Source organism: Apis laboriosa, unplaced genomic scaffold (assembly GCF_014066325.1).
Source record: "Apis laboriosa isolate Shangri-la unplaced genomic scaffold, ASM1406632v1 scaffold125_cov141, whole genome shotgun sequence".
Lineage (NCBI taxonomy): Eukaryota > Metazoa > Arthropoda > Insecta > Hymenoptera > Apidae > Apis > Apis laboriosa.
In genome coordinates this window covers 1307436-1330638 of record NW_025221145.1, presented here as the reverse complement: position 1 = coordinate 1330638, position 23203 = coordinate 1307436, and the positions used below count along the sequence as shown (strand labels likewise).

The 23203-nt window shown below is 20.7% G+C and overlaps 2 protein-coding genes across 6 annotated transcripts in view; one reads left to right on the top strand and one right to left on the bottom strand.

Moving 5' to 3' along the window:
- LOC122720343 (centrosomal protein of 290 kDa) overlaps positions 1-1162 on the top strand; it is a 23049-nt gene extending 21887 nt beyond the window's left edge. The window contains exon 24 of the mRNA XM_043946978.1: positions 1057-1162. The gene's annotated coding sequence lies outside the window, so the exon portion shown is untranslated. The remainder of the gene's footprint in view (positions 1-1056) is intronic.
- Positions 1-23203, bottom strand: part of LOC122720340 (chorion peroxidase) — a 26769-nt gene extending 3566 nt beyond the window's left edge. For 4 of the 5 annotated variants that reach the window (XR_006347746.1, XR_006347747.1, XM_043946971.1 and 1 more), the window contains exons 1-14: positions 23104-23203; positions 22932-23011; positions 22586-22679; positions 19986-20177; positions 19723-19919; positions 15638-15890; positions 13954-14099; positions 3871-4112; positions 2986-3118; positions 2769-2896; positions 2580-2689; positions 1499-1591; positions 1076-1245; positions 628-736 (exon numbers count right to left, since the gene is read on the bottom strand). Coding sequence is in view for 3 of the 5 variants with exons in the window: in XM_043946971.1 (XP_043802906.1) it covers positions 628-736; positions 1076-1245; positions 1499-1591; positions 2580-2689; positions 2769-2896; positions 2986-3118; positions 3871-4112; positions 13954-14099; positions 15638-15890; positions 19723-19919; positions 19986-20177; positions 22586-22656 (1844 nt within the window). In the remaining 2 variants the exon portion in view is untranslated. The remainder of the gene's footprint in view (positions 1-627; positions 737-1075; positions 1246-1498; positions 1592-2579; positions 2690-2768; positions 2897-2985; positions 3119-3870; positions 4113-13953; positions 14100-15637; positions 15891-19722; positions 19920-19985; positions 20178-22585; positions 22680-22931; positions 23012-23103) is intronic. The other variant, XM_043946973.1, reaches the window with a different exon arrangement.

Genomic DNA, 23203 nt, shown 5'->3' with positions numbered 1-23203 from the left:
ATTATAAAATTAATGATAATCATTGTAACTTTTAATTAATTTTTTTAATTATGTAATATTTAAATATACTTATTATTATTATAACAAAATATATAATATAATATAAAACATAGTACATAATATATAATAATACCGTGAAATTAATGTGAAACAATACTTTTCGGAACAGAATAATTATTATACATATATTATTATATGTAATAAAATCATAATCATCATACAATAATTTATATTATTATATATATATCTTATATATAATAATATAATAAAATAAGATAATAATAATATATCAAATAATATAATTACAATAACAATAAAATAATATCAAATAATAATAATATCACAAATAATATCATAATCATAAAAATAATAAGAATAAAAATTTCATAATAAATCTAAGATTTCCTCTCATAGATGTGTTACGAGAGAAATATTCATATTACATAACAAAATTGAGTGTTACTTTCATTTTCTATTTTCTTTATACACTTTTACTAATTCACGATGTAATTTATTAATTATATCATTTGAATTGATCTAAATTTTCAAAATAATAATCAAAAATTTATTATAAACTTTATTATTAACTTTATATATATTTATTCGATTTCATAACATTTTACTTACATTTCATGATCGGGTAATACCATGGGATAAATCTGTATAGTGTCGATCAAATCCGTGTTGTCGCAGATCACTCTAGCGAGTTTTATTTTTCGGATCTCATTCAATTGATCTAAAAAAAATATAAAAACATGATTAATTTTAATCTCATTTCATTAATTTTCTCTAATTAATCTTTTTTCCAATTTTTTTTTTTAAATCGTAATTCACTTTACTATCTTGTTTCTCAAATTTATAAAAATTTGAAAATTAATATTAGAATTAATAATATTAAAATGTATTCACATATTAGAAATATTCTATTATGTAATTATTAATTATTAATTAATTATTTTAAAAATAATTTCATTTAAATAATTCTATTTGAGAATATTCACAGGTTAGAAATCGATTTCTCTAAAATGTATAAATTTCAATATGTTCGATATTTAGGATTGAAAAAATTTTTTACCGAGAGTGAAGGACGATGGCTGGTTCGGCAACTCATACCAAAATCGGTCGCCTCGACGGGAATAACTGAATTGCGTGGCGATTATACAGGCGAAGGTTGGCCCGAGCATGCTACCCGGAAGTGGTCTCTCAGATACACCACCGGACCAGAGATCGACGTCAGCTGGATGCCTGAAGATCAATATACGCACCGTTATTTCCGGGAATTTCGTATTCAATTTCTAGAAATGATGATTACGAACCTATTTCGAAAGTGATTCACGATTATAGAAAAATATAGTTTAAAATTAGCATCGGAAATATCGATGAATTTATAATATTTCTTCTGACAAGTTTTGTGTTCGTTGAAAATGATTTATTGTTGAGATATTTGGAATTTTTCTTAGATTTTAAAAATAATCCGAAATGGAAGATTAATACTTACTCAAAAATCGAGCTATAGCGTCTGATTGTCTCATTTGGCATAGAACCGTGTAACTCGTCAAAAGTGTCTACCCAAGGAAGTCCACAGAATTTTCTGAAAAAAGACAGATTGAATTATCGAAAGATTGTCAAAAAATAATAAGACGGCTTAGTGAATTACTTTCATTTTTTTTTATTTTTTTTTTAAATAATGTGGATTTCTATGAATTATTATCGTTTCTATGAATCTTTTTAATAAGTTTACATATATGATACGATATAGAATATTATGTATACAAATTAGAAATTATATATAAAATAAGAATTGTTAAAAAATAATAAAATGAACTTTTGTAAATTATATTTATTTTTTAAAATCATCTTTTTTAATATAAAAATTAATATAAAATTTAGAATATAATTTATACAAAATTATATAAAAATTAAAAATTTTTTAAGTGAAATTTTAATAAACTGTAATTAAAAAATTTAATAAATTTTAGTTAATAAATTTTAAAAAATAAAATTTTAATGATAAAATGAAATCTTCTTTTGCAAATTAATACAATTTGAATATTTTATATATATTTTGTATAAATCTTCTAAATTAATAATTATGAAACTTCATAGATATACAAGATGTTAATATATGAAATATTTTTAAAGAATCGATTCTAAAAGTCAAAACAAATATTAAAATACATATGTATATTTTTTTATTAGATTATAAACAATTTAAGTTTTTGTTAATTGAAGCGGAATAAAAGACGGAAATAAAATTATCATATCATACCATTGTTTTATTTTATCTCTATTTTGTTTTATTTAACTCACAAAAACTTAAATTGGTTACAACTTAATAAATAAATCTGAATTGATATTTTTTATTTTGATATTATATCAATTTTTATGTTTGTTTTTTCTAACTTTTGTCTTTAGAATTGATTTTCCTATGAATATATTAAATGCTACTTATAGATAATTTTTATATATTAAAGATTGTTAAAAAGGATAATAAATTGATATTCTTCCTGAATTATATTTCAATTTTTTCTAAAGTCACTTTTATAAATTTATATAATATAAATATCTCAAATACCAACCTGAATTCCATATAACTTGGAATACCAAATTCACGTCCTCGTTGCATATTAAATGAAACCAGATCCAATCCAAACTTAGCTCCAACTTTTTTAAATAAATGATTTGTCACCTGAAATCAATATAAATTAAATATTCTCTGTTTTTTTTTTTATTACATTCGATATTTATTTCAGAGAATAGTTTCATACTTCTTGCGTAATAGAATCGTCCATAGCTTGAGCAACTTGATTCATCAATCCCATAATATATTCGTCGAAAACTCCAGCACGATATAAATCAAATGGTCTTCTAATCAAATCTGATAGTCTCTTCGAAGCTTCAAAGAAATAATATAAAAAATGAATATATAATTTTTAAGAAAATTTTATATTTAATCTTTTGATGAAATACTGGCTTCTGACTCACCAATAAATTTATGAGCTTTACTCCACCTTTCTACTGCCGTTGGCAATAATGAGTGTCCGAATCTGAAGGCTGCAGAGGCAAAAGCATCAATCACAGATGGATTCACGCTTTCGTCGTAACCATCCCAATAGCTCTGTAAATTAAATATAATATTTATGAATATTACATTTCATTATATAGATGAAGGAAGCAAAAATCATTAATTTAAATCTAATTAGTCAGGTTTCGTGTTAAAATAATTAAATAATCAATAGTGATCAATTCTGGATACGAGGATATTAATACTTTAATATATTTTTATTATAATAATATTATAAATAATTCAAAGAAAGCAACTTAGAAAATAATTATTTTTTTATTATAAAAAATTTCTTATTAGAAAATTGTTATCAAATACAGAAAGTATTATTCTCATCTTTTTATTGTTAAAAAACAAAATTGAAATTAAAATGAATAAAAAACAGTTAAATTGTGTTACTTATAATACAAAATTTTTATAACTATCATTAACAGTTTATTCAAGATTCATTGTGATTAAGAAAATATATCGAAATTATTTGTCTACATTTCGTAAAAAAAAAAAAAAAATTATACTTTATAACATTAAGAGTAATTAAATACTTATAGAATATTTCTAATATATAATATCTATTGTCTAATATATAATTTTTCATATAACAAATAATTTTTCTAAAAATAAAATAATAAATATTTGTTAAAAATAATCTTTAAATTATTTTTTCTTCTTCAAATATATAATTTTTCATAAAATATACCAAATACTTAATATAATCTAATGTTTAATATTTTTATAATATGTATTCCATAAAGAATTTATAATAACTAATAAATAAAACTAGTAAATAAAAATATTCAATATGTTACATTTTTTTCAAGGAGAAGTCCAAATTTTTCCATGACATCTTTGCCAAGTAAAATGGGTAGAAATTCATTATAAGTGATATGTTGAATTTCAGCAATAACGATTCTTCTTGCTTCTTGATACAGCGTTTCATCGTCCCAATGAGGATTTATTTGAATTAACGTCTTTGCAATTCGATTATGCTCACGTGCCATTAAAGTGTGCATGCAGGTTAATACTAGCTGTTCGTTCACTCTTATCTCACCTGTCAAAAAGTAACGATATGTTTAAGAATGTAATCGTAATACGTTTAAAAATGTATAATTTTTTTCGCTGGAAAATAGAATAACCGCATTCTGTCATTCATAAATATCTATTTGAAGAAATCTTTATCCTCATATTTTTTTAATTTCTGCATTTAAATTTAATGGATATATATTAAAATTATTTCCAACATTATTTCTATGTTTTTATTTTTATAAATTTGATATATTTTCTTAGTGAAAAGTTATTATAAAATCTATTATAAAATATTTTTATTTGTATGCTATTACATGTTAATTAAAATTTTGATGCTATTTAAAAAAAATTTTAAATTTAAAACTTATTATTAGAATATATTTTCATTATTTAATAACATATTTAATAGAAATTGCAATTTTTTAATATTTTTTTACTAAATTTTAATTAAAGATTTTTGTGTCATTTATTTATTATTCTAATTACTAAAAATCATATTTTATTTCGGAGTTGCAATTATAAGCGGCTGTATCCATATTATTATACATTATTATTCATTTATTTGAGTATAATTATAAAAAAATTTTAAATTTAAAATTAGTCATCATTAAATCTAAATTGTGCGAAAATATATAAATATAAATTTCTTTAAAAATACCATTATGCAAAACAAAAAAAAAATCTAAATATAATATAACTAATTTAATTTGTAGTCAATGTTAAAATCCATATTATTTTTCAAAAAAAATTTTTATTTAAGAAAAATAAAAAATAAGACAAAAAGATTAAGAATTAAATTATTTTAATTTTAATCTTTAATTCTAAACTTTATTTTCAATTCTAATTTAAAAAGCTCTTGCGTTCGATATAGATAAATAAAAAAATTTTCAAATTTGCATGCTTGACGATGTATACATCATTATATTTTCAATATTAAAAATTAAAAATATAATCATAAAATTATTATAAACATAAATTCTGTAATAAGCATTTAGATTATATGTTTAAAATAATCATTATTTTCATTTATGATATTCATTTTTGATTATATTGATTTTAACTAATTAATAATTTTTTTTTTCAAAAATTTCTGAGAGTCTAAAAGAAAAAATGTTAAAAATTCTTTCTCGGAAGTTTTTAAAAAATTTTTATAATTCCTTATTTTTCATTCTGAAGGAATTATAATATTTTTTTCCATTACGCTATTTCAAAAGGAAAATTATTATATATCTCTTATTTATTATCATTTGTTTTAATCATTTATTTATTATTTATTATTATTCATTAAATTTTATTTATTTATTTATTATTCATTAAATTTGTTTAAATCATTTCCTCAAAACAAAATAAAAAGCAAATTGATTGATAATATACTAAATATATTATATTTTTCAAGATTGTTTTTAAAACTATTTTAAAATAAAAAAAAAATAATGATTGTAAAAGTTGAAAATAATAATATTTAATATAATATTCAAATAAATTTATCGATTACATTTAATATTTCTATTCTCCATTTTGAATGTATATGAATTAGATAAAAATCATTTAACTAATTATTTAAATTAAATTTTCTTATGTCTTTAATAAATATTATTAACAATGTAATAAAAATATTATCAACAATTATATTCTAAAAATATAAATTTTATATTTTTAAATTTTTTCGAAAAATATCTATTGATTTATCATTTTTTGAGAGATACAAAATGCAGACAAATCAGAAATATTAACCTTAACAAAATGCAAATTCAAAGCAATCGAATGCACTGAAAGTGCTTCGATCATTGATATCGACTTTACGAATGGAGCCGTCGACCTTGATTTGAGACCACTCCCTTTCTCGGTTACACATCGATAATCGAACAGCCACCAACGCGACAGCGTTTCATAGGAATTTCGACATTACTGTCATCGATTACTGCCTTGTATTCTAGATAATAGCATTATCTAGAATATCATTTTGCCTTTCAGCGATATATTCTCTTGATAATTAATCATGTTTTTTGAACAATTTCGATTGTGTTTGAAATTAATCAACTTTTTTTTGTTATATTGGTTGTGCAATCAATTGCATTTTTTTATTGAATTATTAAATATTGATAATTTAATGCAGAACTTCTCCGATTAATTATATATATGTATTATGATTCTTTTGCATTCTTTTAAATAAATTAAATATTATAAAAATTTTTATTTTTTGGAAATCGTTCGTTTAATTTTTTTTTAACATCGAAAATTTTTTAAAAATCTTTATTTTATCATTATGAATTAAAAAACTTCAAAAAATATTAAATTTTTATTTATTTTTACAAAATAATATTTATAATTTATTAAAATTTGACTACAACAAATTTATCTAGAATGTAACATAATGTAATGTAAATTTAACATAACTTAATTTGATAAATTTTAAATATTAAAGAAATTAAAAGGAGAAAAAAAATAGTATATTTTTTATTTATTTTTATTTATTTTTTCGATTTTAATGAAATAATTATTAATTATATATTAATTTGATTTTCCCGATGAAATTTTTTAATAATGAAAAGTTTTCAAAAAATAATATGTTGTTGTCAAAATTGAAATAATGAATTAAATATTTATCATTTCTTGTATTAAAAAATTTATATTTAGTGTAATACTCTTAATACTTAATAATATTAATAAAAATTAATAAGTAGATAATTAAATATTGAGAATTTCAATGAATGGTGAATTGAATTCTCAATATTTTGTAAATATAAAAAAAAAAATAAATAAATAAATAAAATAAAATAAGATCAAATAAAGATCTAAAATATATTATATTTGTTTCATTAAAATATTTTAATTAAACAATAATTATTTTTATTATATTGTTAAATATTATTGTTGAATAGTACTTTGTTGTAATGAATAATTCTTTTTTTGATGTAATTAAAAGCAATATTTTTAATTTTTAATTGTATACTTAGATGATAAAAAATATAAAATATTTTTTATTCCATAAAAAAAAAGGAATAAAATTTTAAATGTCAACACGAATGGACTTATGGCTTGATCTAATAAAATAAATACTAATATATGTAAATAATACTAATATATATAAAATCGATGTACGTCCCGATATACAATATTTAACATTGATATAAATATTAATTATTATTGATATATATACATATATATCAATATATACATATATATGAAGTAAGCATAATATTTTGACTTATATTATTTACTTATTAAACTTTATATCTTTAAAATTATTTTAACTAATATTTTGCTTAAAATCAAATCATTTATAAAATTACTAAAATTATGAAGTTTTGAATGAATATAATATAATTGATATAACTAATTTTTATGAATTTTGTAAGATTTTTTTAAAAAAAAAGAATAATTAAATAGATAATTATAATATTGAATTTTTACATGAATAAATAAGTTATAGAATCTTTATAAAAATTTTCATAAAAATTGAAAATGATATTATACATCTTAAAAAAATTCATTTAAATCCAAAGTTCTGATTTTGATAAAAGTTTATGTGTATATAATAAATAGCACAATAGATTATATAGAGCAACTTTATTATCTACTTTTTTTGAAAAAATAAAATAAAAGTTAAGCTTTTTTTCATATATTTTTAATATAATTTTAAATAATTTTGGAAATATTTTTTTATAACGAAATGATAAGACATTAAAAAATTTTGTTCCATTTCGTATTATTAATATATATGTTATATGTAAGTTATATGTAATATAAAAAAATAAAAAAGTAGAAACATTTTAAAAGCTGATTTTATCTTTTTGAAATAATATTTGTTAATAAAATAATTGTTTTATATATATATTCATAAAGTTTTTCAAAAGAGAATTATTATTGATCTTAATAACATAACTTTGCATAAGATTAGAAAGATTTCTTGTCTATTTAAAACTAATAAATCATCCATTTGCAAGTAAATTATGATCTATTTTATGATTCATCAATATATATAGTGAGGAAATGATTCTTTTTATTAAAATCGATTATGCAAATGATCATTTATAATCAGTCTTTAAATTAATTATGGAAATTAATCAATTAATTAATTAATATAAAATAATTAATTAATTATGAAAATTAATTATTCAATGGAAATTACTCAATGGAAAAATTAATAGAAATTTAATACATTGCAACACAATTGTTTTGTTTATATATATATAAATAAGCTTAACATAGTTGTGATTTTTTGTCTGGTTGAGTTTAATGTAATGAAAATTATTTTTCAGATTATTAAACAGAGCAAAAGTATGATAAAATCGATGAATTATTTTTTTTTTTTTTCGGCATACAATGCTAGCAAGTTTCGATTCCGAAATAATGACAAATTAGATAAATTATTTGTAAGTTGAATTGAATTGTCATATGAATAATCATGAATTGCATTATTGATGTAAAACAACATAATAACATAAACGCAGAAAAAAGAAAAGAATGTTTTTTAATATTCATTTATTAATTAATATGATGAAATGTTGATATTAATTTAATATGTTAATATTGAAAATCGAATTTAAAAAATTATTGTAATTATTTAGTTTATCTTTTTTTATAATGGTTTAACTATTCATATCTAATCATTTATGTATTGTCTAATATTGTTTAATTTTAATTTAATGCTTTAAATAATATAAAATTTTAAAATTTGTGATACAAGAGAAATAATATGAGATTAACAAAGAATATAGACTACTATTGCAAGCGGATAATGTTTTTGAGAGAAATATTTAGAAGATTCTTGAGATTGTTTTTTAGAAATATTTCGTTGTGGCTGAACGTAATATTGAATTTGAAATGATATTTTTCAGTTATACCAATCTCAATAACAATCAGCATCATCTTATATTCGTGAATCAATTTTTTTGCAAATATTGAATTTTGCGAACAACATAATCTAATTCTAAGAATTTTTTTAGATTGAAAATATTGCAGAAGACTGATTCGTGGTATCATTGGCCGTTTACATATCCCAACGAAAATTCCTGATTTTCCAAAATGAACGTGAAAGAAATTTCAGAGAACATAAATATTTATAAAAATCGACAAAAAATTAAAACAATTCTAATCTTTCAATTATTAAAACATTTTTAATTATAGAACAAGTTTAATCTTTGAATTAGAATGATTTAAATTATTGAAATATTGAAATTAATTGATTTGGAAAAAACGATCAATCTTTTCGAACTCCGAATTATATAGGACTCTTACAACTTGTGTGAATAATTTTCGATAATAATGGGATTATTTGTTGCATTTATAGTAATTAGAAAGAAATTAAAAAAAAAAGCAATTACAAACAAATATTTTCGATATGAAATCTTCAATATAAATGATTTTATGAAAAAAAAATTTAATTTTGAATGATGTTAACATATTCAATCTCAAAAACAAAATCTTTAATGTAATTTTATTATATTTTATTTTTATTTTATTTTGAATCATAATTATGAATTTATATATTTATATTTATAAATATATCCTGAATTAATGAAATTCCACATTTTTAAATGTTTAAATTTAAATTTTTTTTTAAAGATGAGTTTATAAATTAATTATCAATTCTTTTTTATCAATTCTTCTTTATTAATTTCAATGATTTTCATATATATACATATATATATATATATATGTTGTAAAAATAATAAAAATTAAATAACTTTTTTTTCTTATTTTTTTATAATTATTATTTTTCAAAATATTTACTATATTGAATTTCGTATATTGCACTTATTGCACTTATCAATCGATAAAATCATCAATAAGTTGTCAAATAAGTATAGATTTGTATCTAGATTTGAGCCTTGAAAAGCTTATCAATATTTCCTATCGATTAATATCAATCGATAAATATTAAAAGAAATCGTATCAAAAACACTAAAGATGCAACATTTACAAGTTTAATTTCAATTGCCATTAAATCTTGAAATTAACTGATAACACTTTTTTTTCCCTAAAATTTCATTTTTGGCAATTTTTGATTAAATTTAATGAATGAAATGAAATTCAGTAATTGACATTCTATGAAAATTTTTAAATTCGCTGTTTTTATCGACTAATTTTTCGACTAATATTGGTCGGTAGAAAATATTAATCGATTTTTCAAAGCTCAAAATACAAATCTATACTTGTATATTGATTTGTTTGAACTTATTTGAACTTGTTGATAATTTTATCGATTGATAAGTGCAGTAAAATTCAATGTAGTAACAATTTTTTGTAAATATCTTAAAAAATAATAATTATAAAAGAATTTAACATTTTCGTGAAAAAAAAGGTATTTAATTTTTATTATTTCTACAACATATATATATGTTATATATATATATATATATAAATATAAATCTTTGAAATTGATACAGTAATAATTAATCTACAAATTCACCTTTAAAAAAAAAGTTAAATTTAAATATTTAAAAATATGTGAAACTTAATTAATTCAAAATATATTTATAAATATCAATATAATAAATTCAAAATGATTCAATATGATTCAATTCAAAATAATTATGATTTAAAATAAAGTGAGAATAAAAAATAATAAAATTGCATTAAAATTTTTTTTTAAATTTTACAGATAAATAAAACTGATTAAATAATCATATATATATATATATATATATATATATATATATATATATATATAGTAAAGAGCAAAAATAATTGAAAATTTTGTAAATTTTTATTTTTTATCATTGTTCGCGAGCACTTATTGTTTATAATTATTGCTTATAAATCGCGAGATATTATAAACGGGTAATTCGAAAAAATTTCTCGTATGGAAACTTTTTTCTATTATTATCGGTTGTCTTCATTATGTTTAAACAAAGAATGGTATTATCTGAGAAGATTGCCGTTTTTGAAAAGACATTTAATCGACACTTATAATTTATGATATGTTTCAGTCTGATTAGAGCGGAGCCCAATCTTAAGAGTGAGACACATTTCAAATATGACTGACTCAACAGCACTGAACATCATTCTAATTCAAGGAATTTTTCTCTAATTTGGAAGTGTCGCGAATCGGGCATTGACCGCAATATTGGTTATTATCGTGCCGGGAAACTGTAAATTTTCCAATTAAACTAGGAAGAGATTCTCTGAGGCTACGAATCTTGCTTAAAAGTTTAAGAGTTTTATTGTGAATTGTGAAGTCGTATTTTGACTGCTGAATATGAAATAGATAATTTCTTTGTAATTACTCATCATCGTGTTCTGATCGTCGAACACAATTATCCAGTGACATTGCAAGAAACCCAGCTCTCATATAAACACATATAGCACTTATAACCGCACTAAAATAGTCCACTCGTCGTGAAAAAAATACATTAATAGTCACAAGCATCAGCTTCTACATACACACGTATATATCTGTTAAAAGAACATTCAACATATGCGACGTCATATACATGTATGCGACAATCTATTTATCACTACAATACTACTACTACAGGCGCAACAATTGTAAATAATAATTAGAGAAAATAAAGATCACAATAACATTTTATATAGTTTAAATTAACATAAACAATTTTGTAGAGTTTTCAATTTTTTTTTTGTTTATAACAAAGAATATTTATTGATTGGTTTTGCACAGTATTTTTAATAAAAAATTTTTTTCATTTTAAAATATTTTTAATATTATGTCCAAAGTCTTTAGTTTTTCGAAATAATTTAAGATAACATATTTTCGATATATTTTCAACTAATTTCCTGCAATAATCGGAATGAATATTATAATATATTTTTTCAATTCTCTTTTATAATTCATTAATGAATGATGATTCATAAAATAATCAATAAAAATTCCTATCCTTTTTTTTAAAAATGCTCATAGATTCTCAATTGGATTGAGATCCGAACTTTGTGCCGGCCATTTCAAAATAAAAATTTTTTTTTGTATTTAATCAATATTTTATACGATATGTTTAAGAATTCGATCATGTTGAAATATAATACTTTCTTCAGGAAATAGTATATTTTTCATAGTATCTAATAAATTTTTTTCTAAAATATCTTTATACTTATATTGGTTCATTATATCTTCTATCCTTTATGAATTAATGCTGAATATTGTATAGTCTCATAATAGAATCTTCGTATTTGAGAGTTTGCTTTCACGTATCATACTTGCAAAGTGATTCTCCTGCTCGAATCCAGTACCAAGAATGTCTCTTACTATTAATTAATTTTTCTTACTATTAATTAATTAATTTTTAATGTCTCATCCAATAATATAAGACATTTTTAATAAGAAATCATTTAATTTTATTTCTAGTTATATTTCCTAGCAAATGGAAATGTAATTTAATATTTTTCTTTGATAGTATCGATTTTTTTTCTTTTCAATAGTTACAACATTGTTTTTTTTCAACGTTCTTTGTGCTATCCACTTATTTCATTTTCTTCTAATTTCAATATTTCTACTGTCATAGTTACAAATTTGGTTCGCTAGTTTGTAATACATAATTTTATGTTCGATGTTAATTTCGTAGATCTTCCTCCAGAGGATATAATATATCTTTGCAATGTTTTATTTTTAATCATTGAGTAGATTGAGAAAAACAAACATTTTACAACAATTCATCGATAATTCATTGATAATCCTTCATTTATAAGAAAAATAATTTTTCTCATTATATTATGAAAAATTAGCTTTACTTTCATTTTTATATTCTATCTGAATGATAACAGCATTGTATGTTAAGACAATCCTCTTATGTAAACATTTTGATAGGATACACGTAGAATATTTCAGAAATATTCATATTGATAATAAATACTGTGAGCGCATATTGCAATGTGCAAAATCAAGTCAATGTAATATTTATGAGAAATATTCTTTGTCATAAATAAATTAAAAAAAATTGAGAACTCTACAAATTGTTAGCTTAAACTAAAATAAAATAAAGTAAAATATTATTGTGATGTTTATTTTTTCTAACAATTATTGTTTACGATAAAAAATAAAGATTTATACAAATTTCTAATTATTGTATTTAGTTAACTTTTTACTGTATGATATATATCAAATTAAAATATGTTGACGAATAAATATATTGAAATGTTTAAGAATCTATCAGATATATATATATATGTATATATTCGTCGAATTTTAAAACTTGATTTTCTGATGAAAATGAGATTAGAAATAAAAAATTTATAATTTATAAATATAAAAGTAATATATAATTTTTAATTAGCATTTTCTTATTTTTATCGTTGAATTTTAATCTATAGTAATTATAATCCTAATTTATTTATATCTATAGAGTATATCTATAGAACACTTAAAGTTTATTAAAAAAAACTATTATATATGTATATAAATTATTATTTTAATTATTGATAATTACATAATAAAAATAATATTCATTATTATAATAAAGAATCAATTGTGCTAATAATAGTAATAGATTTCTATAAAATTTTTATAATTTTTTTCTAGAATTGAAAAAGAAAATTATATTAAACACATTATAATTATTTAATTTATTATATTAAAATATTTAAAATTTATATATATATTATATATCAATATTTTCAATATTTAAAATTGAAAAAATAGAAATTTAAATTTATATTTTTATGAAAATAAAAAAATTAGAAAAATCGGTATTTATTTTTCTTTTTCCATATAAATATTACAACTAATAAAGAAATTGCGATTATTAATTCGATCTTGTAACTATAATAATAATTCAACATTATTCACTCTTTTAATATTAGTACTCTACCACGTATTTCCTTTATCACTATCAAGTATTTCATCGAAATTACAATCAAATCAAATCCAAATTTCGCGAAATGTTCACATTTGCATCGAAAAGACTCACCCGCCTCGAAACAGTACATCGATCGATTCGGCCGAGTACATCCCTCGTCTGGAATATCCAGCTTGAGCGGTAATAAATCCTTCAGTCCGTATTCTGAGAACACTGGATTCATGCGTAACAATCCTCCATAACCAGCTCGTAGCTTCCTAAAAATGTAAATAAAAAAGTCATGTTTCGATTGTACGAATGCTTTTACAATCACGTGTCCGGCACATGCGTGAAATTATCTTAGTCAAAGATGAAAGTATGATGAATTTAACTGTATCGAAGATGAAAGAGCTCTTGATCTAGGATTTCGATTGGGTAATCATGGATCTCATAATATGCAAGCGGACTAGAAAGTGCACGTATACCACACGTAGACCACACGTTAGGAGATATGTAACAACGTAATGCTGATTTATTGTCTCAACTGATGTAACGTACGACGCAACTTCGAGTCTTTTAAAGCAGATGAGTCGAGTGGTAAGTCGATTGCTCGATTACATTGGACGAGTTTTAGTATTGTTAAGAGATTTGTTTAGGAAAGAATGAATAATGGAATTGCTAGATAAAGAAAAGAAAAATATGAGATAAAAAAATTACTTGAAATTCAAGGATTAGGAGAAATAGTGATACAAATCTTTAATTTGAGAAATTGTTATGAATGAAATTAAATTTCAATAGATTTTATGATCTTTGAATAAATGAATTATATGACTATGATGAAATTTTTTTAATGAATTTTTCTCATTTTTTGAATGAGTTTATATTTTCCATAAAAGCTTTTAATTAGATACTTCTTTCAAATTTAATTGCATTTATATTTATATTGGACAGTAAATGGAAAATATTGGATAAATCATTCGTATGACTAATAAATTTTGTCTCTAATTATCTTTTTCTCTTTGTACCATTTATGTTTTCATTTCTATTCTTTCTATTATAAAATATTTCTTACAAAATTAGAATAGAATTTTATGACAATCAGATATATTTATTCTTGTTAATCACATTTCAAAATACTCTACTATATTATTATATTGCATTAAAATCAAAGCTAATAAAATTAATATATTGTATTACTATATATCATTATAACATTTTAAAGATACGATGTATAAATCTATTTTTTCGAAATTTTATTTTTTGTTCAAAATATTGTTCAAAAATTGTAATATTATAATCTAATTTTATAATTCAATATCATGAAAAGATTTTCATATATAAAAATTATCAAATTATAATAACCAAAGTACCAATCTTCTAACTTTTTAAAGCAATTATATTGAAAGCTTTCAATAAATAAAATTTATTTGCAGAAATAAAAATTTGTAAATTTTAAATCATTTATTTTATTTTTAGTTAATTTTGTACTTTAATTCTATTATAAGAATTCTGTTTTAATAATTATTTCATACCTAACATTAAAATAAAATATAAAACTTTGAATTATATTTTTAATTAATATTATTTAATAAATAAGAAGAATTGAAAGTAAGATAAATATAGAAGTGAAAGCAAATTGTGATTCTTATATAATTAATTATATTATTAATTCATTTTTTTAACAAAAAATTAAGCAAGATAGAAAGTAATTAACTCAAATTCGAAAATTTATTTTTAACAATAATATATCAGTATATGTTAGCGAAAAGAACAAAAAGCAATGTCCACAATCAAGATTAAAACAAAGATCATTTACCTAGCGAATGATTCCGTGATTCCATATACTGTGTTCCCATCGAGCACACCGGTAAGAAGATTGAAAGGCACACGGGAGCCGAGTCGGCATCCAGGTCGAACAGCAGGAAAGGCGCGAACGAAGTCCATGCATTTCACGTTGAATAGTCTGTAGAAATAATCGTCTTCCGGTATAAGAATCTCGTTGCAATAAGGATTCTTCAGGTGCGGTGGCCGATGGCAACATTCCTCCGGGTCGTTTCGGTTCAGAGGATCTACAAGTAGAATAACAGCTCATCGATCGTACGATATGTGGTTTGGCTAACTATTGATCTCCGTTAGAAATATTGGTATTTTATTTAAACTTTGACGTCATTTTTACACGCGTCGTGTACTTTCTCCAATGATAGAGAAATATCATTCGAGACTTTATTCATGAGAAAATTCGAAGGCGTGGAAAATCATCGTAATCCTGGAAATATTATTTACTCGAGGTAAAGTAACATGTAATAACATATGAGAATGATTATAAATTATTAAATTATTATTATTAATTGGATGACGATCGATTTGAACTTTTTTTTCTACTATTATCTTGTTGTTTAAAGTTAAGTAGTTTTAATCTTTATTTATTTGCGATTAGATTTTCCCTTGTTTTATCATATTTAATAGATAATTGTTGTTTATGAGATGAATTGTTTAAGAAAGATTGAAGATCTTTGAAGATTTCAAGTTTGTACTATCGCTAAAAAGAATGTGTATATATACATTATGTAACGTATAATATATATAATTATTCATACATTTTTTGTATATTGAACATTTTTTTTAAATTGAAGTGAATATTTATTCTTATGTTTCTCAATTGTTTTAAGGTAATGAAATACATAAGATACAATAATTCAAATAAATTATATAACATAGAAATACAAAAATTATTCAATTCTAATTTGTTTTTTATTGCAAAATATATTTTATTTGGTGAATTATTTCATGTTCATAAAATTAACTTTATTGATGTTTGATATAATCATTTGATATTTTTCTAATTGAAAAATTTTTATGTTTGATAATGATTGTATGTAATGATAATCAAATATTAAATGAATGACAGAATTACTTAAGAAAACTAAATTACTTTCGACAACCAATTAATGAGAATACATTAAAGAATACATTACATCCTACTATTAATCATATCATCAAAATGTAAGTAATATAAAATTAAATAAAAATTAACATTAATTAATTCATTCATCAATTCTCTTTTTAATAACTATAAAAATAATTTGAAATCCATTATTGGATATGATAAATTTTACTGAAAATTTTTAGAATCATGTTAAAGTGAAATTAGAAAACAATAATTAATCATCAAAATTGTTTCATTAAAAAAAAAAAAAAATAGAGCTAATTTTAATTTTAGTTTTTTAGCGCAATTACAATTTTACTTTCTTTTATTAAAATGATTTATCTAATATTTTGAAAATACTATATATATATAATTAAAAATATACATATATGAACATTAAAATTTTTTTTATTTTTTTTGTTTAAGATAGATCTAATCTGTTCTTTAAATTTTAAAAATTTAAAAAAATTATAAAACAACTTTCAAATATTTTATTTTAAAGCTAAAGAATGTACAAAACACAAAAAATAAAGAAAAAGAATTATTATTTTCATTTTTTCTTTGATTTTCTATCGTAGAAGTAAATCAATTAATTATTCTATAAAATAAAAATTACCATTAATTTTATCAGTAATATTAAAATATTAAATCTAAAATCCTTTGTTTCAATGCATATGATATAATATAGCTGCTGTTGAAAATTTTTATGTCTATCAAACTGAAACTTAAAAACGAATTAATTATCAAAATTATTCCTATAGAAAATTATAACTTTTTTTACACAACTACTATTTTTTTTCATTATGTCTCATCTATCCAAACATTATCTCTGATTTTGTATTAAACTAATTAATTTATAAGATAAAAAATAATTAATTTAAAATAAAAGTCACATTAATATTCATCAGTAATATCAGTAATTACCAAAAAATCTGAAACTTATATAATAATAAATCTCATTTCAATCTATGCAATATATAATATATAATAATAGAACCTATGCTAATGAACGATGCTAAAAATTTTTATAAACCCATTAAAGTGGAATTTAAAAAAGAAAAAATAAAATAAAAAAATGATTAACTACCTTATTTATTGAAACATTATTTCATATTGTGAAAGCAGATCAATTAATTGCTCCTTAAAAATGACTGGTCTCTTATTTCTGCCGCTAATTACCAAGTTTCAGAACAGCTTCGTGTGGACGCGTACAATTTTGGTGTGAATCGCACAGTCTGTGGAAACTTCACGGTAATCACATGATCGGCCTACTGGTTATCTGGACAACGATCGTTCACTTTCTCTGGCAGTTACCCTAGTTTCGATAGACGGTAAATATTCGATGTAGATAAAAGAGCTTAGAAGTTGTCTATGTTTGCTATATATTTACTATATATAAATATTTCGAGAATGCTACTGTAACATGTCGATATTGCATAATTTGTTATTGATTTAAAATTAGGACTCGATTAATTTCTTTATTTTTTGTTGTAAATTCTTGATTATCATTGTTTTTTTATCAAGGATACCATAACTTTTCGCTTTTCGTGTTCAAGCCTTGTTGTATCATTTCGTGAAATCATTATCAAAGATTATCGTTCTCTGAAGAAATTTGCTCCTTGAATCATATATATGATTTATCGTTGTGAGAAACTGGTTTGTTTCTTGTTTTTTGATCTATATTGAGAGGAGTTCGAGATTTCGAGATTTTTTTATATAAAAAAATTATATATAAATTTTATATAAAATTTAAAATTTTATATAAAAAAATACATTTATTATAAGATTATGTAAATCGTATATTATAAAACATATAAATATAAAATATATGAATATTGATTTTTATAAAAATATTTATTTTATAAATTAATGTTATTTATTTTTCTTATATTATCTATATAATATTAATATTATTTATATAATAATTGATATATAAACAATATATAAACAATAAAAATATATAAACATATATAAATTTAATTATATTCTAAATGAAATGATGACATTGAAAGCAGAAAAAATTTGAATAGTTTATTTATAAAAGTATAAAAAGGGTATTCAATAAAATATTGAAACAATATATTATATTATATGATTTGAAAAATTATATGATTTTTTTTATTCAATTTTTTTAAATAAATCATAGCAACTTATTAAAAAATCATGAGAAATCTTTTACATAATATAATTTTATTTAGATAAATCTAAATAAAAATACTATATATTTTCATATATATTTTGAATAATATATATATTTTTATATATCAGTTAAAAATTTGATCTTATTTTAATTGCATAAATATCTATATCTATTTATGAATATTTAAAAATTATTATTTAATTTTGCTTTGATTTTGTTTATTTATCAATTCGCACGATTGAATTTATTTGTGATGTTTTATAAATTACAAGTTGTAATTAACCAATATTAATAAAATCTTTTATGTAACAATAAATCTGGTAATAAGAGAAATCAAATATTATAATTGAATTTTATAAATATATATTATAATTGAATTTTATAAATATATATTTTATAAATAATAAATCATAAATCACTTAATTATCTTATTTTTCATATAAAATTATAAAATTACAAAATAATATCATTAGATTGTAAATTATTGTGTAATCAATAATATTACTAATAAAAAATATTACTTATTCGTTTTCTATTAATATAATAGAATAAATCAAATTATAATAGTTACTTATATTTTTTTTATCATGTTTTAAATTTACTATCAAATAAATTAATGATTAAATTGAATAATTATTAAATCCCTATAATCTAATACTGAATGACTATGACTATGACTACTACTTTATAAGAATGTAATTTACTTTCACATTTTTATTTACGAAACAAACATTCTATCTTATCAATCGAAAATCAATCAATCTTCCTTTGATCTTTGACAATACTACTTATATTATATCATCTAATTAGACAATTATAGTGCTCGTAATCGTACCTAGAGGCGTTCCAGTTAGCGTATAGTCGTGATCCATAAACTGTCCCCAGGCGATGACCATGACTGTGCCAGCATGATCGTGATAACCCTCGTCAGGATGCATAGTGCGTGACACTATGCGTGATAATGGTAAATCATGACTGGTTACCGATATTCTAGGCGCCGTTAAACCGTCCGCGAATCGTGGACTCAGCACTCTACATGGCAGACGAAAATTTACATCATGAAAAATTGATAAATTAGATCAATTAGTGATACTTTACCTTTGGAAGGGCGCTAATGTGGCACCCCATGTTGGATTTTGTAAATTTGTGCACAAGCCATCGTTTCTTCTATATTTACCAGCACGACATTCCACATTACTCAAAAAAGCAGGGCATACTTCGCGAATTAAGGTTTTCGAAGTATCAATTAAGGGTAGACTTTTTTCGATTTCTTCGAAAGTTAGGCCATATCTATACCATAGTAAAAATTTTTTAAATGATTTTTTTATTTAAAAACATTGTAAGTATTAGGAATCTAGAGAAAAATAAATAAGAATAGAAATAAAAATAGATAAAAAATAGAAAAATAAAAATTAAGTGTAATAGATAAAAATATGCAATACTATGCATATTTTTTTTTAAATTTTAATAAATTTTTTTAAATTAGTTTTAAAATTATTAAATAGTTTTAAATTAGTTTAAAAGTTTAATATATTGAATACAGTATTGTAAACATTGAATTTTAACAGTATTCTTTTTTGCAAATGTGACATAATCTTAATTTTTAATACTTAATATTTATTCAAAATACTTTTGGAAACAAAAAAATAAAAAATGAAAATATAATTTATAAATATTTAATTTATAAATATTCATGTCTTACATTTATTAAACTTTAATAAAAACAACTTTGGGTATTGTAATATTCAACTGAATACTATCGCTCAAAGGATCATCCAATTGTGTACAAGTATTTATATTGAATGAGGCTGTACAAGTATTTATATTGAATGAGTAAGTTTAATAGTGATTGATTCTAATTGTTTTTATGGTTGATTGATTGATTGAATTCCGCGGTTTCTAATTGTGATTTAACTGACTTCCGCGATTCCAATAAAAGGCATTGAAGAGAGATTTCAAAGGATGAGAGAATGAAAGATTGCTTCTTCTGTAGTTGTTAACAAAATATTTGGCATGCAAATATAATTTATGAAGTAATCATTTCTATTTTAGTATGTATCTTTTTGAGTAATTATTATTAAGAGTTTTTGAGTAATTATTATTAAAAATTTAGAATAATAAACTATATCTGTTTATTAATTATTGATAAAAAACCTAAACTTGAAAATATTGAAACTATTGCAAAATAAAATTCGAACTATCGAAGTCAGTTATAATTTTTTAATAACATTGAACTATTTGATATCTTTATAAAGTTATGATGAAATCTATTTTTATGTCTATTATTATGAACTGATTTAATTTTCGTTATTCTGTTCTATATCTAACTGAAATAATTTTTTTTAAATTTTTTATATTCTATAAATATCTAGATATAAATATAAATAAAACAATTATTATATATCTAAACATAGTATACACTAAAGTACTACATTATAGTATCTTATAACATAAGTATAAGTATATACTATAAAAGTCAAAAATAAAAAACTTTTAATTTTTACAAAATGGTTATTTAAAATTTAAGAAATTTGATAATATTTTTCAAATATTAAAAATATAAAAAAATAATTTTTTATTAAATTATATTTTTTTCTTCATTAAATAAATTTTTCTTTTCTTTAATATATAGTATAGTATATGTTATATGTTTAATATATAGTATATATTAGTTTTTATCAATTTTATGATCTAATTCACTCCATAGTACATAAATGACAACTTTTATATTTTTTATAAAATTTTTTTTATAAAACTTATTTAAATTTGAAATCTAAATATAAATATAAATTTAAATTTGTAATATTTTTTGATAAATTCAAAATATATATTTCTTTGATTTATTTTATTTTTTAATGATAAAATGATAATAAATAATGAATTAAGAGATTTTTATTTTTATTTTTAATATATATATATATATATATTAGGTATATACAAGGTATATATATAGATATATATATATCAATTTTTGTTTTTGGCATTGTAATATTATATGCAATATATTTTTATAATATTATATATAAATATATAAATTCAATCTAAATTTTTTTACGGATATATGATTATATCTATAGATTAAATAATAATAATAATAAATAATATAAAAAATAAATTAAATAAAATAATTGATAAAAAATAAAAATAAATATTACATAAGAATTGACTAATTCAATTAATTATATTCTATTATTACGTACGAGTATTATCACAAAATATTTAATGTAACTGATTTTGTTATATCATTTGGTTTTAACTTAAAAAAAATTAAATTTTTCTATTTTATATTATTTTATATTATTATATTATTATATTATTTTATTACATTATTTTATATTATTATTATTATTATTATATTATTTATAATTATTATAATTTATTGGAATAAAAAATAATATATATAACATTATCAATTTAATTTAAAAAAAAATGTGATTGAAATGTGATCTTTTTTATTATTTATTTTATTAATTAATTATTTTTATATCTAAAAATCAATAAAATGCTCTTACTTAAACTTTAATTATTTCTAAATTTATATCAAATATTAGAAAATTATCAATATTTTCTTTTTTCTCTGGAAAAAGAGAATAATTTTCATGTCATTCTCGTTATAAACACTTTAATTTTCTTATATTGTAAGGAAATAAATAATATTCATAAAATAATTCACAAAAGAAGAAAGAGAAAATTCTTACGTTTGTACAAGATTTGCACTGATATCCAATAAAAGTTCTCCAACTGTGGCTAAATCCTCTGGTCTCCACATTTTGTTCTTGGGTTGCGCCACATCTATATGAATCAATGCGTATATGAATCAATGAATACTACATATACATATAATCGTTTAGAGTACCGAACTAAAGAGATGCATTAGTTAGGAATGAATGTAAATCAGAAGATATCGTTTCAAGACAATGTGACTATATCATGAAACAAAATTTCACACGAAACGATTGTAAATCATCTCGCGTAAATAATTATGTACTGATTATAATTAAATATTTTTTTCCTCCTATTTCTTTCCCTATTTGCAATACTCACTGATGCGTTTTCTCGCTTCAATATACGCTCGATTCACGGCATCGTAAGTGATGCATGTCTGCGATCCAGCTGTCGGTGGGCTGAAAAATGAAAAAACAGAAAATTAACATGTTGCTCTCGATCCTCAAACGTGATTTTATTATTCGTTCTCTTATCCTTTGATATTTCTTACTTTCACTCTTACAGTCAGTTCGTCTTCTTCTTTCTTTTTTTTTTTCGACTTAATTACCTAACATTCTAGCCTACTTTCGTTGGAAGCAACTAGTTTCAAC